Below are 19,045 nucleotides of genomic sequence, written 5' to 3'. Positions count from 1 at the left end.
TATATATATATATACACACACACACACACACACGTTTTTCAGATTTATACATTTCACCAACTTCACAATTTTTTAAACATTTCAAAACTTGCCTTCCTTCCCCCCTTTCTGCGGCTCCTACTGAACTGTAATATCTTCTGCATATCCAAATTAACTTAATTTGCTCATTTATTCATCTGCTTTAAATATATACTCTTATAAAACTGCAGATTATTACTAAGCTGCATTAAACTTTTAGTAGGGGATAGAAGTGTCGTAGAGCTCTGTTAATGAAAAAATAGGTGGCTCTTAAAAGAGCCGTTAGGTTGCAGTGAGTGGCGGTAATTTACTTGGAGCTGGTATACTTGGTGACAGCCTTCGTGCCCTCAGAGACAGCGTGTTTAGCCAGCTCCCCGGGCAGCAAGAGCCGGACAGCCGTTTGAATCTCTCTCGAGGTGACAGTGGAGCGCTTGTTATAGTGCGCTAAGCGGGTGGCTTCCCCAGCGATGCGCTCAAAAACATCATTCACGAAGGAGTTCATGATGCTCATGGCTTTGGATGAAATGCCAGTGTCCGGGTGAACTTGCTTCAGAACTTTGTAGACATAGATAGAATAACTCTCTTTCCTAACTTTCTTCCGCTTCTTATCGCCTTTCTTATGAGTCTTCGTCACAGCTTTCTTGGATCCCTTTTTGGAAGCCGGCACTGACTTCGCTGGCTCCGGCATCTCTGCGTTTTCATGCGCTCTCCAGTCATCTCGGGCTCACGAGCGCTGCTGTTTTTTATATTGGCGATATGCAAATGAAAGAATTGTATTCTTCATTTTCTATTGGCTGAGAACTCGCAAAGAGTTACAAGCGTTCGCGTTTCGTTCATGATTGGTCAGCCAGATGCCTAGTGTCTATTGGCTGTTTTTGAAGCAATATCTCGGTTTGAGCCAATCACAACTCACACCGACTTTGACGGGAAAATGAAAGACCTGCCGTTCGACCTGGCATAAGCGATCGCTCATTCACAAAAAAACTATTTTAAAAGTTTGAAAGTCGCCCCCTTCTAAATTGTCTTCAATTCTTTAAAGTAAATACACCGAATTCAATGGGGCTGAGCAGAAGCTGGCATTGATTAACGGTGTGAAGGTGCTTCATCTAGTAGTTAATTGCCGTGAATCGTAGGACCCTTTAAGAACTAGCCAGCAAATTTTGACAACCGAGACAATCTAACCCTGGCCACGTGGTACAATGTATCTTAGTTTTTGACAGCGGTTTCCCACAAGCATAGGGCTGTTTTAATACGTTGTAAATCCGAGTCCTAAACATATTGACTCAGAATTAAACTGCTTTATGTTTAAATGGGACTTACTTTCAGGAAAACCGAAACCCAGTTCTATGTATTTTGGCGCAGAAATAAATCCTACTAGCGACACCGTGTGCTCCTAACAATGCATAAAACTTGTAAAAATTCTCACCGAAGAGGGATTCATTCATACAAATACACCCCCATGGGATGGGGGAGAAGCCGCGCTACTTGATTATCCACCCCCATTGGATAATCAAGTAGCGCGGCTTCTCCCCCATCTTTCCGCAACAATACTTTCAAGCTGATTTTATTCATGGGCTCAAAGTTCTAGTTTTTAAAAATAACTTTTTAGAAATTAACTTTTCTGGGATAAAAGCGTCTCCCTCTTCTTTCACTTCCGTGCCCGCCTAACTAGATCCACTCTTCTCAAGAAGCTACAGGATTCCAGACTGGCGCACCAACCAACCCAGAGCAACTTAGTATCCCGCTAAAGAGGCCGATCTAATGTCCCCATTTCTAGAAATTCAGGCTAATAATTCTGCGCGGAGCAAGACCCACCGTGCAGTGACTTAAATTCTGACCAAACATATGCAAGATACACTGTGGCAGGCGTGTGTGTGTATCTATATATTGCAAAAGTGTATGTACATTTGTGACAAGCTCTTTTTAGGAGGAGGTGGGTGGCTCTTAAAAGAGCCGTTGGGGTTTTTTAGCAGCGCGCGGGGCACGTCTACTTCTTCTTGGGCGCCGCCTTCTTAGCCTTGGCCGCTTTGGGCTTGGCTGCCTTCGGCTTGGCCGTCTTGGGCTTCACCGCCTTGGCTTTGGCCGGGCTCTTGGCGACCCTCTTGGGCTTGACGGGCTTGGCCGCTTTCTTGGGGCTCTTGGCCGCCTTCTTAGCCGCCGGCTTCTTGGGCTTCTTAGGGCTTTTCTTGGCCGCCGCGGCTTTCTTGGGCTTCTTGACACCGCCGGCCGCGGCTTTCTTGGCGGCGGGCTTCTTGGCTTTGACGGCAGCCGCCTTCTTCTTGGGCGCCTTCTCCTTGCCCTCGCCGGCCTTCTTGCCGATCTTGAAGGATCCAGAGGCGCCGATGCCCTTGGTGTGCACCAGGGTGCCTTTGTTCACCAGGCTCTTCAGGCCCAGCTTGATGCGGCTGTTGTTCTTCTCCACGTCGTAGCCTCCGGCCGCCAGGGACTTCTTCAGCGCCGCCAGAGACACCCCTTTGCGCTCCTTGGACGCCGCCACCGCCTTGGTGATCAACTCGGTGACGCTGGGGCCCGAAGCCTTGCGCGCCTTGGCGCCGCCACTAGCCTTCTTCGCCTTCTTGGCCGGAGCCTTGGAGGCCACGACAGGAGCAGCAGCGCTAACGGCAACCGCGGGCGCCGTTTCGGACATGATGGCGAGGAGAGAGATGCGCGATACACACAACACAAAAAGATCCCCGACAGAAGAAAAGTGAGCTCAAGTAGGTCAGCCGCTGTTTATTTATAGAGAGGAGCTGCCTCGCGATTGGTCCGCTGCAGGGCCCGCCCCTCTGCCAGGCAGACAGGAACTCTTTCGAGCGCCCAGTTTGTGTTTCTTTCGAGTTAATAAAGTGCGATTTTTACACCATACCGACCACCAAATAATCAAATATATCAACCGGGGCGAAGAGGGAAGGGTGCTTCGCATTCGTTGCTTTTTTGAAAGCGCAAAAGTAAAGGCAACGTTTGGAAAAGGGCTCTTAAGGCTCGGCTGCAGGAGCTGGGGAGACCTCCCAAGAGCGAAACTTTTGTTTTTCTTTGTAAATTAAAGCAATGTAAGCCCCCAAAACACCCGAAAAACTATGCGGGTCACATCTTCAGACAGTAAGGTCTGTCACAGGACGTGGTGTGAGTTTTTAAAGCTAGTCTCCTCGTTGCAGGTGGACTTCAAGTAAACGGAGGTAACACAAGACTACACAAAATAGATTCACCATTGCTAATCGGCCAAGCCCTTACCAGCTCGCCTGCGCTATAGAAAAGGTGCTAAATATTGTATTATTTAGGTACATTCAAAGCCAATACTATATTGATAGTGTATGATCACACACACAAACACTATTCAAGAGTTTAATGCAGAATTTAAATTACAACCCACAAGGTATGTGACTGACTGTTGGACTTCACGGCAGCTCTATTTTATGCAGACTGATTTAGATACCTTAAGTATGTTATAGGAATTTGAATAAATAATTAAAATCCATCTATGTTTTTTCAGAACAAACCCCTGGAAAACAACGATTAGACTCCAGGTGGTCCTTAGTCTCAAAGTGAAAAGGGCAGGTTCACTCCTCAGTCTTACAGCACATTCTGAGATAAAAGCCATCTTGCTTTCAAAGGAGTGTATTTCGAAGTTACTTGGCGTCAAAATCCTATATATGTATATATATAAATGCTTCTCGTGGGTCACAGTTAGTGTAAATAGACAACTCCACAGGTGACCGTTTGTGAAAAATACGATTCCCCTTGTTAAGGCTGCATCTCTAAACAAACTAACTTGGGAACAAGTCTCATTAACTAATGTGAGCCTTATTTCCTAGATGCGGCCACAGCTAAGTACAGTATATTTGAATTGGAATCAATGGGACCCCCCCCCCCTTCGCCTGGACTTTGACGTGCTCTCCCATAGAAATTACTGGAAATAGCTACAAGGAAATAGCTCCCTCTGAGTTAAACGGAATTTACACCGAAGGATGTTAAAGGCTCCAACCTCACGAGCTGAAGTTCACGCACTTTGGGATAATAATAAAAAAAAACCCAAGAAAAGTGCGCTGTAAACTATGAGAAATCGGGAAGGGGAGGTTCAACCCTAAACAGTAAATGTTTGTCTTTTCCTGTCAATATCACTAATCGCTGAAAAACGTTAAAATGAAGAGACAGTCCAAAATGTTCTCAAACAAGAAGATCTTATATAAAAGATTTAGGCAAGCTTAGCAAAGGAGCTTCTAGTGAGAGAGAGTTTATATGTCGGCTGGTACTGAACAACACTGAACAGAAAAGGCAGAATCTGCTTGATTCTAGAGGGTAAATATTCCGGGGAAACTCGCCACTAAAAAAAATAATCTATAGGGCTGCTAGGAGGCGGTCCGTAGGTGACACAAACCAAAGCGGGAGTTTTCGAATGGAGAAGCTGTCCAATGAGAATCTGCCCCACTGAAGTCAGCCAATGGGGACAGAGACACGAGAGCACTATAAATAAAGGGTCGCGATCACCTCGCTCCTTTATTCGGAGTTGCAGTTGCGGCTGGTTGAGGGCTGCTCGCGGTGTCTTAGTGAGTGCAAACGCGCCCCAAAGATGGCTCGGACGAAGCAGACGGCTCGCAAGTCGACGGGCGGCAAGGCGCCTCGCAAGCAGCTGGCCACCAAAGCGGCTCGCAAGAGCGCGCCGGCCACGGGCGGCGTGAAGAAGCCTCACCGCTACCGGCCGGGCACCGTGGCGCTGCGCGAGATCCGCCGCTACCAGAAGTCGACGGAGCTGCTGATCCGCAAGCTGCCTTTCCAGCGCCTGGTGCGCGAGATCGCGCAGGACTTCAAGACGGACCTGCGCTTCCAGAGCTCGGCCGTGATGGCGCTGCAGGAGGCGAGCGAGGCGTACCTGGTGGGGCTCTTCGAGGACACCAACCTGTGCGCCATCCACGCCAAGAGGGTGACCATCATGCCCAAGGACATCCAGCTGGCGCGGCGCATCCGCGGAGAGAGGGCTTAGGCGCCCCTCGCCCTCGCCCAGCTTCACCAACAACCCAAAGGCTCTTTTCAGAGCCACTACACCGCATCCCGAGAAGGGCTTGAGATTGTCTTCCCTTTCCCCCTATCCCGATTTATGAGTTGGTACAAAGTGCCTCTGCACTGCCATGCGAGAAGGAGCGGTGGATTTCAGATCACTTCCTGTATACATAAGTGTCCCCGTTTCTGCTTTATGAAGCGCCATTTTGGGAACGGGAAGGAACTAGTTTGCATTTTCACAACCCAATTCTTGACTGGTCGAGGAGCGAAGGGCTTACCTTAAGGTGCCCTCGTGCTTCACTTGCGGTTTTTAATTGGGTAGGAGCTTAAAACGGGGGTGGAGAACCTGGGCCCCCAGATGCTGTTTTGACTTTACTCTGCCGTCATCCATAACCAATGACCACGCTCCTATTCTCTGCCAGGACTTGCGATCTTCCTGTTCTTTACATCTGCAGAAATATTTCCTCCTGGCGAAAGTTTGAATCATCCGATTTCCAAAATACTCATGCCAGTGCCAATGTATTTGTATTACGTATACACCTACCCTGTTCTCCCTCTGCTCGGCAACGTTTTTTTGGGGGGTACCCATCTGAAATCCTTGCTCTGCTTTTGAAGCTGTTTATGCTTCGCTTTCCTCCAATGCGTTTAAGGTGGTGTACATGGCTCTCCCCCTCATTTTATAGCAAACACCCCACCTGCTCTCTGCTGTATAATAAATCCATCTAGTTAGCTGAATACTACCTGTCATTGGCTGCCAGCCCTGCAACCCTTTTATAACAGATGTCAGACTGGGCATGGGGCCTGTATGCCTGAACTCCACACAAGCAATTGTTAGGTATTTTGTATTTCAAATTATTGTGATGTGAGGTGGTCCACCTCTAGATGGTGCAAAACCAAGTGAACCATGGCAATTCTATGGCAAGCATAGTACTAGCAGTGGGCATACATATGTGAATGACAATGCATTTTGCCTTGGATTAAGGTGCTGTTCCAACGTTCTCGCACTGATACTGGACAGAAGACACAGGATTTCACATTTCACTCCAGTTGTCTATGGAAGAGGCTTGGTGCATCCATCTCTCCACCCCCCTTCAGCTTTTATTTTATATTTTATTTGTATAATTTAAAATTCAATATCATTTACTAAACATTAATTTTCTAGTTTCCCTCCTCCCTGTTGACTTCCCCCAACATCCATTTCTGGTTTGTTACACCAAATGTTACATTCCCCCTTCAGCTTTTACACACAACTCACTTCATCAGGTGATGATTATACATACACTTCTATCCAGGTAAGTAGATATTCATATTACATTCACTAATGTTCTTTAATTGTCAGTCTGTATGTATATGCCATCTCTGTGATCTATGAATGGAGCCTGGGTTCCTTTCAGGTTCATTTTTAATGGGGGCAAGAGATACTTTTTAGATATACAACTGTATCATGTTTCCCAAATGGAATGAACAGCTATTCTCCCTTTTATGGATTCTTCAGATATTAGGGAGGTTCTCTTAAGTCTAAAGCATCATTAGCTACCTTCCATAGGTGCTGTTTGTCAGGTCCTCAGGCTACTTCTTTTCCTTCCTAAACCCAAAATAGCAGTGCAGATAACTTGTCAGACAGTGGTGTATTACATCAAATATTTATTCTCTTTCAATAAGACAATGATCGCTCCTGTTAGCAAGAAGCCACAGTAGTGAGTGCAGGATACACAGGGTGCAAAATGTTTGCATGCCATATATGCAAACAGTAACCTGCCCACCTTACAACAATGTGTAAACCCATTTTTCTCACCCAGCTAAAAACAGCATTACAAAATATTTACAGAAAGCCACCAAAACAAAACATAAAAACTTGATCGGTACATGTGGAAGAAATGCTTTAACAGTGTGTTCTGGTTCCTCAAGTAATTCCTCCCTTTAACAAAAATAAAAAAAATGAGACAACAGGATTTTCCATGAGCACACAGACACAACCAAGTCTTTCATTAAAAAGTGAGTAGAGTAATTGCACCCCTTTTCCACTCTCTACAGTGGTCGTTCTCCCAAATGTGATCACAAGTTAATAGGGATGGGGGACTATTGTCACAAATGAAGGAGCTCTTCAACCGGATGCCACTATAACATGGAACCTCTGCCCCTAAGACAGTAGTCTGATCTCATCATCGCAGAGAATATACAGGTTAACTGGGAACAGATTGTCACAGTAGCCCCTCCATTTCCTTCATGAAAGCTTCATAGACATCATCTTTTGTCTGCACAGAAATGGGAGCAGAAGAGCCAGCCTTAGGAGTTGCTTTGGTTATCTGAACAGAAGGCTCATCATCAGGTTTTCTCTGGGTGGTGGCAGCTGTCCCTTTGTTTTCTCGGCGAACTCGCAAGGCCGTGGGCACAAAGCGGGTGATCTCAGCCTTGGGGTTGGTGATCTGTGGCTTGGCGCTGATGGTCGCTGTGGCTTTCTTCTCAATGGTGGCTGCACTGGTGTCATCCGCCTTGGGACGCTGGATCAAGCTGGGCGGAGCACTCAGCACCCCAGGATTGGGAATGGGAGCTGGGGGAAATAACCCAGGTGGGGGCACCAAAGGAGGGCGCAACATGCCTGGACGAGGAGGGGGGATGCCTGGAGGAAGAGATAAAAGTTAGCCTGCTACTCTTTGCTCAGAAGGAACCCATACCAGCATCAGCTCAAGTTCCTTTTGCCTCCCCTTAATTTAAGGTCATTATATTTGCAAAATTACATGGGGCACACATTTTAAATCATCAAATTCCAACAGGTGTACCAACGATTCATAAAACCTAGAGCGTTTCTCTGTGCTGGAACAAAAAGGACAGGAAAATATCACCCTCTAATTTTAGGATTCAACAATAGCTTGTAGTTGACCACTTATAAATTATGATTTTTATTAAGGAGTACATAATACATAATACATAAGAGTACATGTACTCTTACTACATAAAAAAACCTTAAGATGAAAGCATACACCACTAGACTCATTTTGTTTATCCATAACAGTGAATAAAAGAGATCCTGTGAGTAAACTGTAGTATTACCTGGAGGGGCTGGAGGTGGTAGGCGAGGTGGGGGTCCTCTTGGAGGAGGGCCAGGAGGCAGACCTGGCGGTGGACCAGGCGGAGGGCCAGGGGGGCGGCCAGGGGGAGGTCCGGGAGGCAACAGTCGTGGTAAAGGGCCACGCATTCCAGGCAACCCAGGTGGCCTAAGAAACGGAGGAGCCCCTGTGAAAGCATTTGCACAAAGACAGTTTAGTTTATGGGTGAACATGGCAATTCCTCATTACCATTTACCTGTTGTTGTGCCAAAGAGATGAGAAAGAGAGGTTTTAAGACTACCTTGCTTTTTTACACAAACACTCCAACACAGCCCATGGTAAAGGTGACCACTTTTTTATCAAAATCCATTGCTTTTTCCTTCTGAATCACGTCAAATCATTTACAAAGTGCCAGAGATGTACAAAAAGTCATCCACCCACTGGGTAGCTGCCTCCCCCCACCCCTCCTTTTGTTGCCACGGCTGCAAGAGACTGCTTAAACAAAAACTGAGTATCTGCCTGATGAGAAAGACAAGTGTTTGAAGTGCAACATTCATGTGACGTTGGAGTGGGAAGCCTCCACCAGTATGCTAGCTGAGTAAGACAACTGCCTATTTTCGGGATTTGCAAGCTGGGAGCCCAAAGCAAAGAGAAGCCTGGATTTCTTAAATTTCATCAGGTGCTCACCTGGAGGAGGACCAGGAGGGAGGCCAGTAGGTGGCCCTGGAGGCCTCAAGGGTGGTGCAGGAGGTGGCCCAAGAGGGGGTGGCCCAGGCATGGGAGGCGCTTGCATCTGAGTCGGAGGAACAGGCTGAGGTGGTGGCTGCTGCTGTGGCTGGGATGATTGAGAGGCTGCCGACGATGCTGTCTCAGCATGGGCCTCTTCCGTGCTTTGCTGCTGTGGTGTATCTTCAGCCTCTGAGTCGTCATCGTCATCATCATCTTCCTCTTCAGAATACTCTTCTATCTCTTTGCCTCCCTCAGGAATTTCCTGGCCTGAAGAGAAATAATGCAGGCTTGATCTTTAAAACAGATTCTGGGACTTTAAAAGGCAATATAGACCACAGGCCAACATTAGAAAAGAATGATTTGAAGGCCCAGGAAAAATATTCTATCAGAAATTAAGAAACTAATATTGAATGCTACAAGTATCTCCACAGGGAGGCTATGGCAAGGCCCAAATTTCCTCCAGGATGTTCCAAGCCCACTACCTCGTTCCTGCATCCCTCCTGTTGAATGGGGTTGGAAGATTAGCAGCCGTGCCCCAGCCTTGCATAGATCGGAAATAAATTCCAGCAAGTGGCATGGGACCTAATCCAGAGTAGGAGCGCAGGGTTCAGAATTTTTCTTACACCCACTTTCTTTCTTCTGAAGCATGGAGATGGTTGCACAGTGCTTCCCCCATCCATGGCACACCTACCCATCATTGAAGGTGCCCCGCTGCCCTGAGGTGTCAAGGAATTCATTTTCTCGCTAAGTTTCAAAAAGCTAGATAGAATTGGCTTAGGGATTCCTCAGTGTATCTTCAAGGTTTGAAGGTCTATTTAACACTCTTCTGCAATAGTCCTGCGTTAATATTTTGTGGGTAGCCGCTTATGGGGTTCCTTCATCCCACAGTGTCTGAAAATCCCAGCTACATACCAGCTTCACCATGACCAGTCTGAGAAAGCTATGAAAGCATCCTTTAAACCAGTCCCTGCCTTCCGTCTTCATATTAATTTAATCAGGGGTTGGGGACTCAGGAATTTGGAAGACAACCACACATGCGAATTATGAGTTCAAAGTCACTGCTGTATCAGTCAGCTGATGTGCTAAATGGTCCCATATCCTAGCTTCTATTCATAAGGCACTTTCTAGATAGATTTTTAATGCGAATGCTTGCTTAATAAACTATTTGTGAGTTAATTTCTCTGGGTAAACAGACTTCCATAGCTTGCAACTAAAATGAAGAAGGTTGGGGGGGGGGGGAATAAAGCTGAGAAAAATCCAGGCTTTCTTACCAGCCATTCGCAGCATCATGGCCTGAAGTGGCGTGAGCTCTTTCATGTTCTTCTTCTTCTTGCGTGATTTTCCAGGTATCTCAGCAAACCGTACACTATGACCTGCAGAAGTAAATTGATGGAGGATTAGGAATTCATCAGTCATCTCCTTTCAGTTTTAATGTCTGGAGAGCTTTAAAAATCCAGGCTCTTCCATGCTGCAATTCAGAAATTTAAGTAGCTATGTATTTTCAAGGCTTCAAGTGACTCTTACAGGTGAGCACATTATCTGCTAGATTTTATGTTGTACAAAGCCATTTATCTTTTCTAACAACCAAATGACTCAACATTATTCTTAGCTACTATTTATAAAGTGCCTCAATATCCCTGTTTATTGTTCCTCTAAGCTGGTTTCCTCCAGATGTTGCTGGATCCCAGGGTTCTGCTGGCTACAGCTGAGGGGAGTCGTACTCTAAAGCAACAGGATGGTGCCAGGCTGGTCTAGGCACTGCACAAAGTTTATGCCCACACAGTACCCTTCCACAAGCTTACAATGTTAATATGCATGACACACACAAAAAATGGTAAGAGGGGAAAGAGCAAAACAGCAGATTCAGCCACAAATTCTTAAATCAAGTTATGCAATTGTTACAATAATCAGATGGACAGCCATTAAGGGAAACAGTTCTAAGAGGAGGAGGAGCCAACCCACGGTTGGTCCCAGCAGAGCAGACTTTGCTGTATTAACTCCCCCTTTGATGCAGCCAGTATATACATCAGGTGGGATACGTATCAGGCTAGTCAAGAACAGTATGTTTATAAAGAAAGAACTCAAGAGATTGCTTGTACCACTCTACAAAATAATGCTGGAAAGCATCCTATGAAAGAGCTTAGAACTATAATTCAGATGTTGGTAAAGCATTCATGCTTGCTCTCACCTACTCAAACACTATGAAAGCATAAGTATTTCGAATCCATTCTCCTGAGAAGCTTACCCAATTTCTTGTCTTCACCACCCTCCCTCTCAGCCGTGTCATCGTGATGCATGAACTCTTCCCCTTCACTGTCTGCATCACTTCTGTCACTGTCGCTGTCATCAGTAGTGTCTTCGTGTTTGTCCTGATCCATGTCCTCGGGATACCCCTCATCTTCACTGGTACTGGAAGCTTCGTCATCCTGCCCTCGTGGACCTGAGTAGTTCAAACATGAAGCCACCAAGAAAAGCAACGTTCAGCTTGTTTTGATACTGTAAAAGCTTTCCCTTACAATATGATGGGGTAGGGAGGTGAAGAGGAGAATCCACAGTTCAGGTCCAATAGTCTCCTGCAAACTTCACAGCCAAGAAGAATCATTATGAAATATCAGAATACCTGCATCACCTGCCCACTTTGATTTCTGGATGGCTGGTTTCTTCTATAAACACACAGATGTACAGCAAAGTGTCTACAAATGAGCATAGCTGATGATAATTTATATAAAATTGTTCCCGAACAAAGCAAAAAATAAATAAATAACAAAGTAGGTTAACAGTGACAATATTTATTTAGTGGTGACATTTGAACATCATTGTACACCATAGTTAACGGTTTACCTGGAACACACAAACTGCTTCTGCTTCACTCCTTCCTTGGCGTGATCAACAAAATACAATCTCTGGCTTACCATTACATCCAAACAAGCCACTGTTGGTATGCCAAGAACAAACCTTGGTTTAACAATGTGGCTTGGAACAAAACCACAACTGCTGATTCAGACATATTGCTCAGCAAGGGATCATTGTTTATCACTCATGCTAGGGGAGTGTTCCATTAACTATGTCTAACTGTAGCACGCAAAGTATCATAGCAGTCATATCCAAAAAGCGTTCACATAAATCTGAGATTTGGGGGAAGGGGGGGAGTTCTAAATAGCAAGCCTAATGTATTTCTTGGGAACTAGTAGCTTCTTAAAAGCATATACACGAGAATACATATGCATACCAGTTATTTCAAATGCTTCTTCCATGCTCAAAACATGGGAATGTCTTACATGGCTTTCCTTTCTATTTATTTGCCATCCATCTTTTAGGCCTGCTTCAAAATTGGCAATGTGTCTTTTCTCCTCCTTACAGATCTGTGTCCTCAAACTAAATCTAGTTTTACATCTTTTAAAAGTACAGGGGAGAATGAACAACATAGGAAACTGTCAGAAGATTTCCCCAACTGCCTGTGTACAGAAGAATATGAAACCCCAGCCCCCATCCTCAAATACAATGGTAATAATAATAATAATAATATAATATAATATAATATAATATAATATAATATAATATAATATAATATAATAATTTATTATTTATACCCCACCCATCTGGTGGGTTTCCCCAGCCACTCGGGGCAGCTCCCAACAGAATATTAAAAACACGATAAAACATCAAACATTAAAAACTTCCCTAAACAGGGCTGCCTTCAGATGTCTTCTAAAAGTCAGATAGTTGTTTATTTCCTTGACATCTGATGGGAGGGTGTTCCACAGGGCGGCCACCACTACCGAGAAGGCCCTCTGCCTGGTTCCCTATAACCTCGCTTCTCATAGTGAGGGAACCGTCAGAAGGCCTCAAAGCTAGACCTCAGTGTCTGGGTTGAACAATGAGGGTGGAGACACTCCCTCAGGTATACTGGGCTGAGGCCGTTTAGGGCTTTAAAGGTCAGCACCAACACTGTGAATAGTGCTCAGAAATGTACTGGGAGCCAAAATAGATCTTTCAAGACCGGTGTTATGTGGTCTTGGCAGCCACTCCCAGTCACCAGTCTAGCTACCGCATTCTGGATTAGTTGTAGTTTCTGGGTCACCTTCAAAGGTAGCACTTGCGGATGAGGAAAATAACTACCTGTCTCTGGACTGTAAGACACTTCCTCTTCTCTTCTCCGAGGGGCCATCTCTGAGGTGAATCCAACCTTCCGACCGTACATCTGCAAGACCTGAGGTGGAGGCGGCCCTGGTGGAGGTCCTGGAGGCTTCCTGCCTGGAGGTAAGCGAGGAACACCAAGCCCAGGGGGTGGAAGTACAGAAACAGGCCGGACAGGAGGTCTAGAAACAAGGTGTTGAACAGTTTAAAAGCTAAGGATTTACAAGCTTTTCAGTTTGAGCTAGAGTGTTGGATGCCACTGCAGCACCAGCTGAGCTTTTGCCCTAGTTTCTGGCTACTTACTTATGCCCTGTGAATATTATGCCAATTGTCTCCCTAGTGGCTGAAGTTAGTATTTCTTCTCAGCCAGCAACAAAACAGCTGACAACAAGGACAAGAAGCTGAGCACCAATTCAATGTATGCATGTGCCCCAGATTTAATCAACAGCCACGCTTAACACTTTTCTGTACTAGCATGCAGCCCAAATGATGTCAGTCCATGTCTTTTGCCTTAAGCTACACTTCAAGAACCATCATTAAACCGCATGAACAAAAAGCAGCTCACAAATTATAGCATGTGGTTTTTAAAAGCTCTAAATGCACAAGTAAAAGCCTATTTAATCATAGTAGCAGCATCAGATTCACAAAAGCCTATTGATCATAGTAGCAGCATCAGATTGTAATCCACACAGACCAACCCCAAAAAGAGCTTTGGCCTTTTCCAGTGCATTTCCTTGCTTACCCATAGGCTGATGTCTTTTTGAGAATAGAGGGGGGCTGCGCTCCAGGCAGGGGGATGTCCTGAATGAGGATGTTGGAAGGGGCATGAGGCATATCTGGCAGGGGGATACTCTCCACTTCGACATGCTGAGCATTCTGAAAGAGATTTTTAAACATTCCCTTAGGTTAATCTTCAGGAGGTGACAGAGAGGTGAGACAAGCGCCCCTCCATCAGCTCAACTGGGATCACCCGGCGCCTGGATCCTCTCCTCCCTTGCTCATTATGTATCTTGATTGTATATCCCAGGCATAGGCAAACCCAGCCCTGCAGATGTTTTGGGACTACAACTCCCATCATCTCTAGCTAACAGTACCAGTGGTCAGGGATAATGGGGATGTTTTGAGACTACAGTCCCCATTATCCCTGACCACTGGTCCTGTTAGCTAGAGATGATGGGAGTTGTAGTCCCAAAACATCTGCAGGGCCGGGTTTGCCTATGCCTGATACAACCTCATGAAAGACTTAGGCCTGGAACCTACTTATCTTCCTCTCCCCTCCCCATTTCTTTTGAATTCTGTCACTTAGACTGTAAGCAGTTAGCATAAATGAAAACCACATTTAAATTTTAAAAAACAACAACTACTAGCTTTAATAATCAGCCAAGAGGGCTTTCACTTCCCTTCTGAGCCATGTCTAGTTGATTGTAAGCCTGCAGGCAGGAATGTTTGGGGGGGTTGCATAGCACTTAGCAAATTTTAGGTGCTTTATAAATGAGAAAGCAGCATGAAGCAATCAGTGGCATAACATTTAGTTTCCCGACAACTCATAAATGCAAGCAACCATTTAGAAGGAACATCACACGACCAGTCAAATTAATGAAATAGTCATTTAAACCATTCCAATGAAATCTGAGGAGGGAAAAGTGAAGGTTTCTGGTCACCAAACTACATAGGGAGGAGATTCAGAAAAGCCAGTGTTTATATAGATGATTTTCAAATGCAACACACCACTGCTTGTATGTACTGTTTGTTACCAGACATATGCATGGTGTGCTTGTAATTTTTTAAAAAAGCGCAGTGGGGCTTAGAAGGAACCAAGCAACTGGCTTTGCACTGTCTACACTTAAGTAAGCCAGGAGTAAGAACCCTTAAATCAATGCCATTCAAATCTGATGAGGGCAGATACCTTTACAGCATCGAAGTACTGACTGAGCTGAGATCTCTTCTGCTCATATTCCACTTCTAGCTTGCGCAACTCCTTGTAGATGTCTGGATTCTCCTTCTCGTAGAGCCGCAGGATACGCTCAAAGGTCTCACGCAATTTCTTACGCTTGTCCTTCAGCACCTTCTCATTGAGCTGGGGTTGCTGCACTGGGTTAAACTCTGATCCAGTATTAGGATTGAGACCACCATGTGGAAGGAGAGAGATTTACAAGCAAAGCCTCAATTAAGTCATTCTTTTCTCTTCCTCTCACCACACCACATTTATAACACATGTGCCATTGTGGCATCCATGTTCAGAAACAGAACCCCGAAGAAAGCTTTCCTCCTAAGTGCCACTAAAAGAGAATACATATTTGGGAAGACAGCTTACTGGTGCTCAAATAACTCTGTTAGTTCCCAGGTGCCCCAGCCTGATCAGCAACCCAAGTAGTGACTAGGGAGGGGGCAGGGAGGCCTTCCTGGACCTGGCTCCCCATTCAATGAACCCTCTTTCTAGGGCATCAATCTTTCTAGGTCCCATCAATGTTTCTAGGATGGCTTCTAAAAGAGAGAAAGAAAAAGGACACGGGGGCGGGGCCACTTGAGTGTACCCAGCCCTTGATCTCCTTACTCCAAAAAAAAAAAAACCACAACAACAAACATGGTATCTGATAACATTTGTTACATCAGCCAATGTGTTCCTCCTCCAGATATTTTTTAACTATTAACTCCCATAAGCCAACATGACCAGTGGTCAGGGACAACGAGAGCTTTAGTATAACATATAGAGAGTACCATATTGCCTACCCCTAAGTCTTTCAGCTTCACAGATGCATTTGGCCCCACTGGTTTCTCCATTCAAGTTTCCCCCAACCCCCCAAAAGGTTTATTCAAACCTACCCATTTCATCAAGTTTTTCCATATCTCGGATTATTTGCTTGGGATCCTTCATCTTCAACACTGCTGCTCTCACCATCATGCGTTGCTTCTTGTTCTGGACTCACCAGAAAATGAGAGAGAGTGAAAGATTCCTGTATCGGCCAAACCAAGCAACATATACAATACAAAAAATAGGGGGATCCAGGAGTGGGTTTTTGCATGACAGGACTGTGAGCTCAATTCTGGTACTGGGAAAACAATTATGGGCCAAACATGTGCTTAGAGGCACCCTGTTCCTTAATTTTAAGAGTTTGCTGCCCCCACTATAACATATCTTGCACCCGGCTCTACTTGGAGGATAAGTTTCTAGTTTTTTAAAAAAGCAGATCCCACAACACTAAAGTCTGCACAACACTGTTCTAAGCTGTTAAAATTGATTTTACATTCCAATTTTAAAGGCAGTGTGTTAACACACCTTCACATTTATATCCTATCAACCTTTACAATCCTCAGTCTCTAGTTCTGTGGGGTTTTATATTACTGGCTTCCTGTTTAAAGACACTTGAGTACTTGGTCAAACACTGCCATGATATGTATACTTACTGATGAGAATAAGACTAATCATCCACCAAGGAAAACTATAAATATATAACATTAGTACTATCACAATTCTATTAAAAATGCATTATTTCTCCAGCTTTATGAATACTTGGAAAATACTGTATTTTTAAATAGGAAAGGGCTCATCAGTTAGCAAGTACTACATTAACAAGCTATGCTTTACGTTAGGAACATAACACATAGAAGTATAGGGTCACCAGCCTTTAGTAAAGCAACGATCTCTCACCTTCTTAAGCTCCCTTTTTCGAGCCTCCTTGCCTGCAAAGATATAAATGCTCAATTTCAGACCCAGTACTAGCAAGCTTTGGGCTGCAATCAAAACCACACTTATCACGGAACTCATTGTACTTCAGAGTACACTTTGAATCCTAAGAAATGTTGTACTTGTGCCAGGGAAGGAGCAAAGCAGGAACTGGGCAACATGCACCAGAATGCTGCTTGTTCACAACAAACAACAGCCGGACAGAAAATCTGGTTTATTGTTATGTGCAAATGCAATCAGCATCTGCCCAAGGAGGAATCTAAGTCTATAAGGCTTTACTTGTATACTTCACAAAAGCACACACAACGTTGCCTGACCAACCCTGAATACTTACTCCACCTTTTTCCAAAACTGTCTTTAAGGAAAAGAAGCTGAGTGTTCTACCATCCGAAAGGAATCTGACTCTTGCAAACACAGCCTGTGTACACACTATACAGTACCTTTAAAGCACATTTGAAGCAAATTCTTTCCCACAAAAAATTCAAAGCACTATAGCTTACACTGCACATACCTATAATTCCCAGGGACCCTTAATAAACTGCAGTACTCAAAATTCTTTGAGGAAAAGACTGTGCTTCAAAGGTGCTTTGAAGCTATAGTGTGTACATAGCCATAGTAAACATGGACCGACTTGAAGCTGCACAGAAGTGCACTTAGATTTAACTATGAGAAATCCTATAATTAACAGACTGCAGTGAAGCAAGTCATACTGACTGCTCTTCAAATAATTTAATATAAATATTTGTGTATGAGATTTATAAAGCAGCAACATTATGCCTTCAACTGATTAGGTTGATGTAAAGCAATCTTCTGAAGAAAAATCTCCACTTGACATTACCATCATCCCATTATTTTATATTCCTGTACATTCCTTCACTGACATTGTTTAATGCTAAACCCACAGTATACTGTAACATTTTTAGCCTGCAGTGTTAGGTCTTATACCTCGGGCTACATTAGTGTTCAAAACTCCCATTGTTACAGGCACATTTTGCAATAGGGAATTTAATTAGTGTGAGCAGTTTCTGAGCTCTGGGCGCATTACTGCACCTCAGATTTCAAATTAAAACTGCAGAGCAGAAGAAAAGGAGGACCTTTTTCTGCCTCCCCACTTTCAGCTACTCTCTGAAGACTGGCAAAGAGACCCTCTTAAGAATATTGGGGGGAGGGTAGGGGAAGGACTAGACCATGTGAAAAATGAACATAATATTTTAGCAGCAGTTCATTCATTTTCAGCTTTGTATTCTAGTTATTTAAAAAAGTGCCCCTAGACATTCCATTGTTGCGCCCGTAACCTAGGTTTAAGGTGCGATTTGGCTCCTAGTTTTCCTATCTTAGTTTCTAACACTGTGCTACATGCTTTCAACCATACGTCTCCCCTAAAACCCTCCCCCTTACTTTAAAAAAATAAATTCTGTACACTTACGAGCTTGATCTGTGGGATTCATAAACTTCCCACTCTTGGTGGATGACGTGGATCTTCGCCCCATTTTGACAGTTTGTTTATTTTATTGTTTCACTGAATGAAAACTAGACCAGGAGGAGAAAAATATATATAATTCAGCATAAACGTCAGTATTAAACACACGAGTGAAGTTCTGCAAGTCATACAGAAGTACATCTCATTATAATAGTAACTAATAATAGCAATAATAATAATATAGTATAAATAATAACAACAACAGTAATATATATTCATTTTTAAAATATAATATATATATATATATTCATTTTTTTAAAAACCCTTTTCTGTTAAAGTCAGGCATTTACTGAAAAACGCTCGCCCTTGATCCGACCAGGGTTTTAACACCGGACCATCAGGAGACGCAGCTCTGCACAAAGCTCCAGCCTTCGTGGTATAAACAACTGTTTGTGCCCATGAAGATGAAAGGATTTCTATGTCGGGAAACGGTAACAGGTTACCTGGCGCCAAAGCCGGTGGCTCCAAGCAGGGAGAGGCGGGCAGCCCAGATCCGCGCCTGACCCCAGTCGATCCACGGGGCGCGAAGGAAGAGGCCGGAGCCCGCCAACCTCGACGGCAGAGCGGCGCCCGGTCGCTCCAACGAGAGAAAGGGCCCTACAGAAACCGCGCCTCGGATACTCTCCGCGTCGCCGCCATCTTGAAAAGCCGCGCGATCTCGCGGCAACAGCGATAGAGGCGCGGAACGGCTAGAGTAGCCCACAACCTGAACTTCCGGCAAAAATGAGTAACTTTGAGGCACGTGGACTTCTCATCAAAGACTCGGCTTCCGTCCCCAACTTCCGGGAAGTTGATTCGGCCTGAAGTAGCGGACCATTAAGGAGGTCAGGGTTTTAGCATCCCCAGCCTAGGATACCCCGAACAAAATGTTGACAGCAAGCACCGGAGCTCATATATTTTGTTTTTAGTTTAATTATTGAATTCATATATGCCGCCCTATGCACCGAGGTTCAC

The 19,045-nt window shown here is 44.6% G+C and overlaps 4 protein-coding genes across 4 annotated transcripts; 1 reads left to right on the top strand and 3 right to left on the bottom strand.

Moving 5' to 3' along the window:
• Positions 1–125: 125 nt before the first annotated feature.
• LOC310658437 (histone H2B 7-like) lies at positions 126–1,442 on the bottom strand. Its single transcript, XM_083400368.1, has one exon. The coding sequence runs from the start codon at positions 704–706 to the stop codon at positions 326–328; it is 381 nt and encodes a 126-aa protein (XP_083256494.1). The 5' UTR covers positions 707–1,442; the 3' UTR covers positions 126–325.
• Positions 1,443–1,533: 91 nt separating this feature from the next.
• Positions 1,534–3,503, bottom strand: LOC310658428 (histone H1.5-like). Its single transcript, XM_083400352.1, has one exon. The coding sequence runs from the start codon at positions 2,663–2,665 to the stop codon at positions 2,006–2,008; it is 660 nt and encodes a 219-aa protein (XP_083256478.1). The 5' UTR covers positions 2,666–3,503; the 3' UTR covers positions 1,534–2,005.
• Positions 3,504–4,264: 761 nt separating this feature from the next.
• LOC310658436 (histone H3.2) lies at positions 4,265–5,748 on the top strand. Its single transcript, XM_083400367.1, has one exon. It carries the CDS (start codon positions 4,586–4,588, stop codon positions 4,994–4,996), a length of 411 nt encoding a protein of 136 aa, XP_083256493.1. The 5' UTR covers positions 4,265–4,585; the 3' UTR covers positions 4,997–5,748.
• Positions 5,749–6,640: 892 nt separating this feature from the next.
• Positions 6,641–18,826, bottom strand: WBP11 (WW domain binding protein 11). Its single transcript, XM_083400302.1, has 12 exons — positions 18,535–18,826; positions 18,038–18,141; positions 16,576–16,607; positions 15,750–15,843; positions 14,833–15,029; positions 13,669–13,802; positions 12,909–13,108; positions 11,035–11,229; positions 10,061–10,162; positions 8,748–9,056; positions 8,065–8,247; positions 6,641–7,633 (listed from the first exon to the last, which is right to left on the bottom strand). Exons 2-12 carry the CDS (start codon positions 18,099–18,101, stop codon positions 7,215–7,217), a joined length of 1,929 nt encoding a protein of 642 aa, XP_083256428.1. The 5' UTR covers positions 18,102–18,141; positions 18,535–18,826; the 3' UTR covers positions 6,641–7,214.
• Between the last annotated feature and the right edge of the window lie 219 nt (positions 18,827–19,045).

This window comes from Podarcis tiliguerta (genome assembly GCF_965153285.1).
Source record: "Podarcis tiliguerta genome assembly, chromosome: 10".
Classification (NCBI taxonomy): Eukaryota; Metazoa; Chordata; class Lepidosauria; order Squamata; family Lacertidae; genus Podarcis; species Podarcis tiliguerta.
This window is presented reverse-complemented; position numbering and strand designations above follow the sequence as displayed.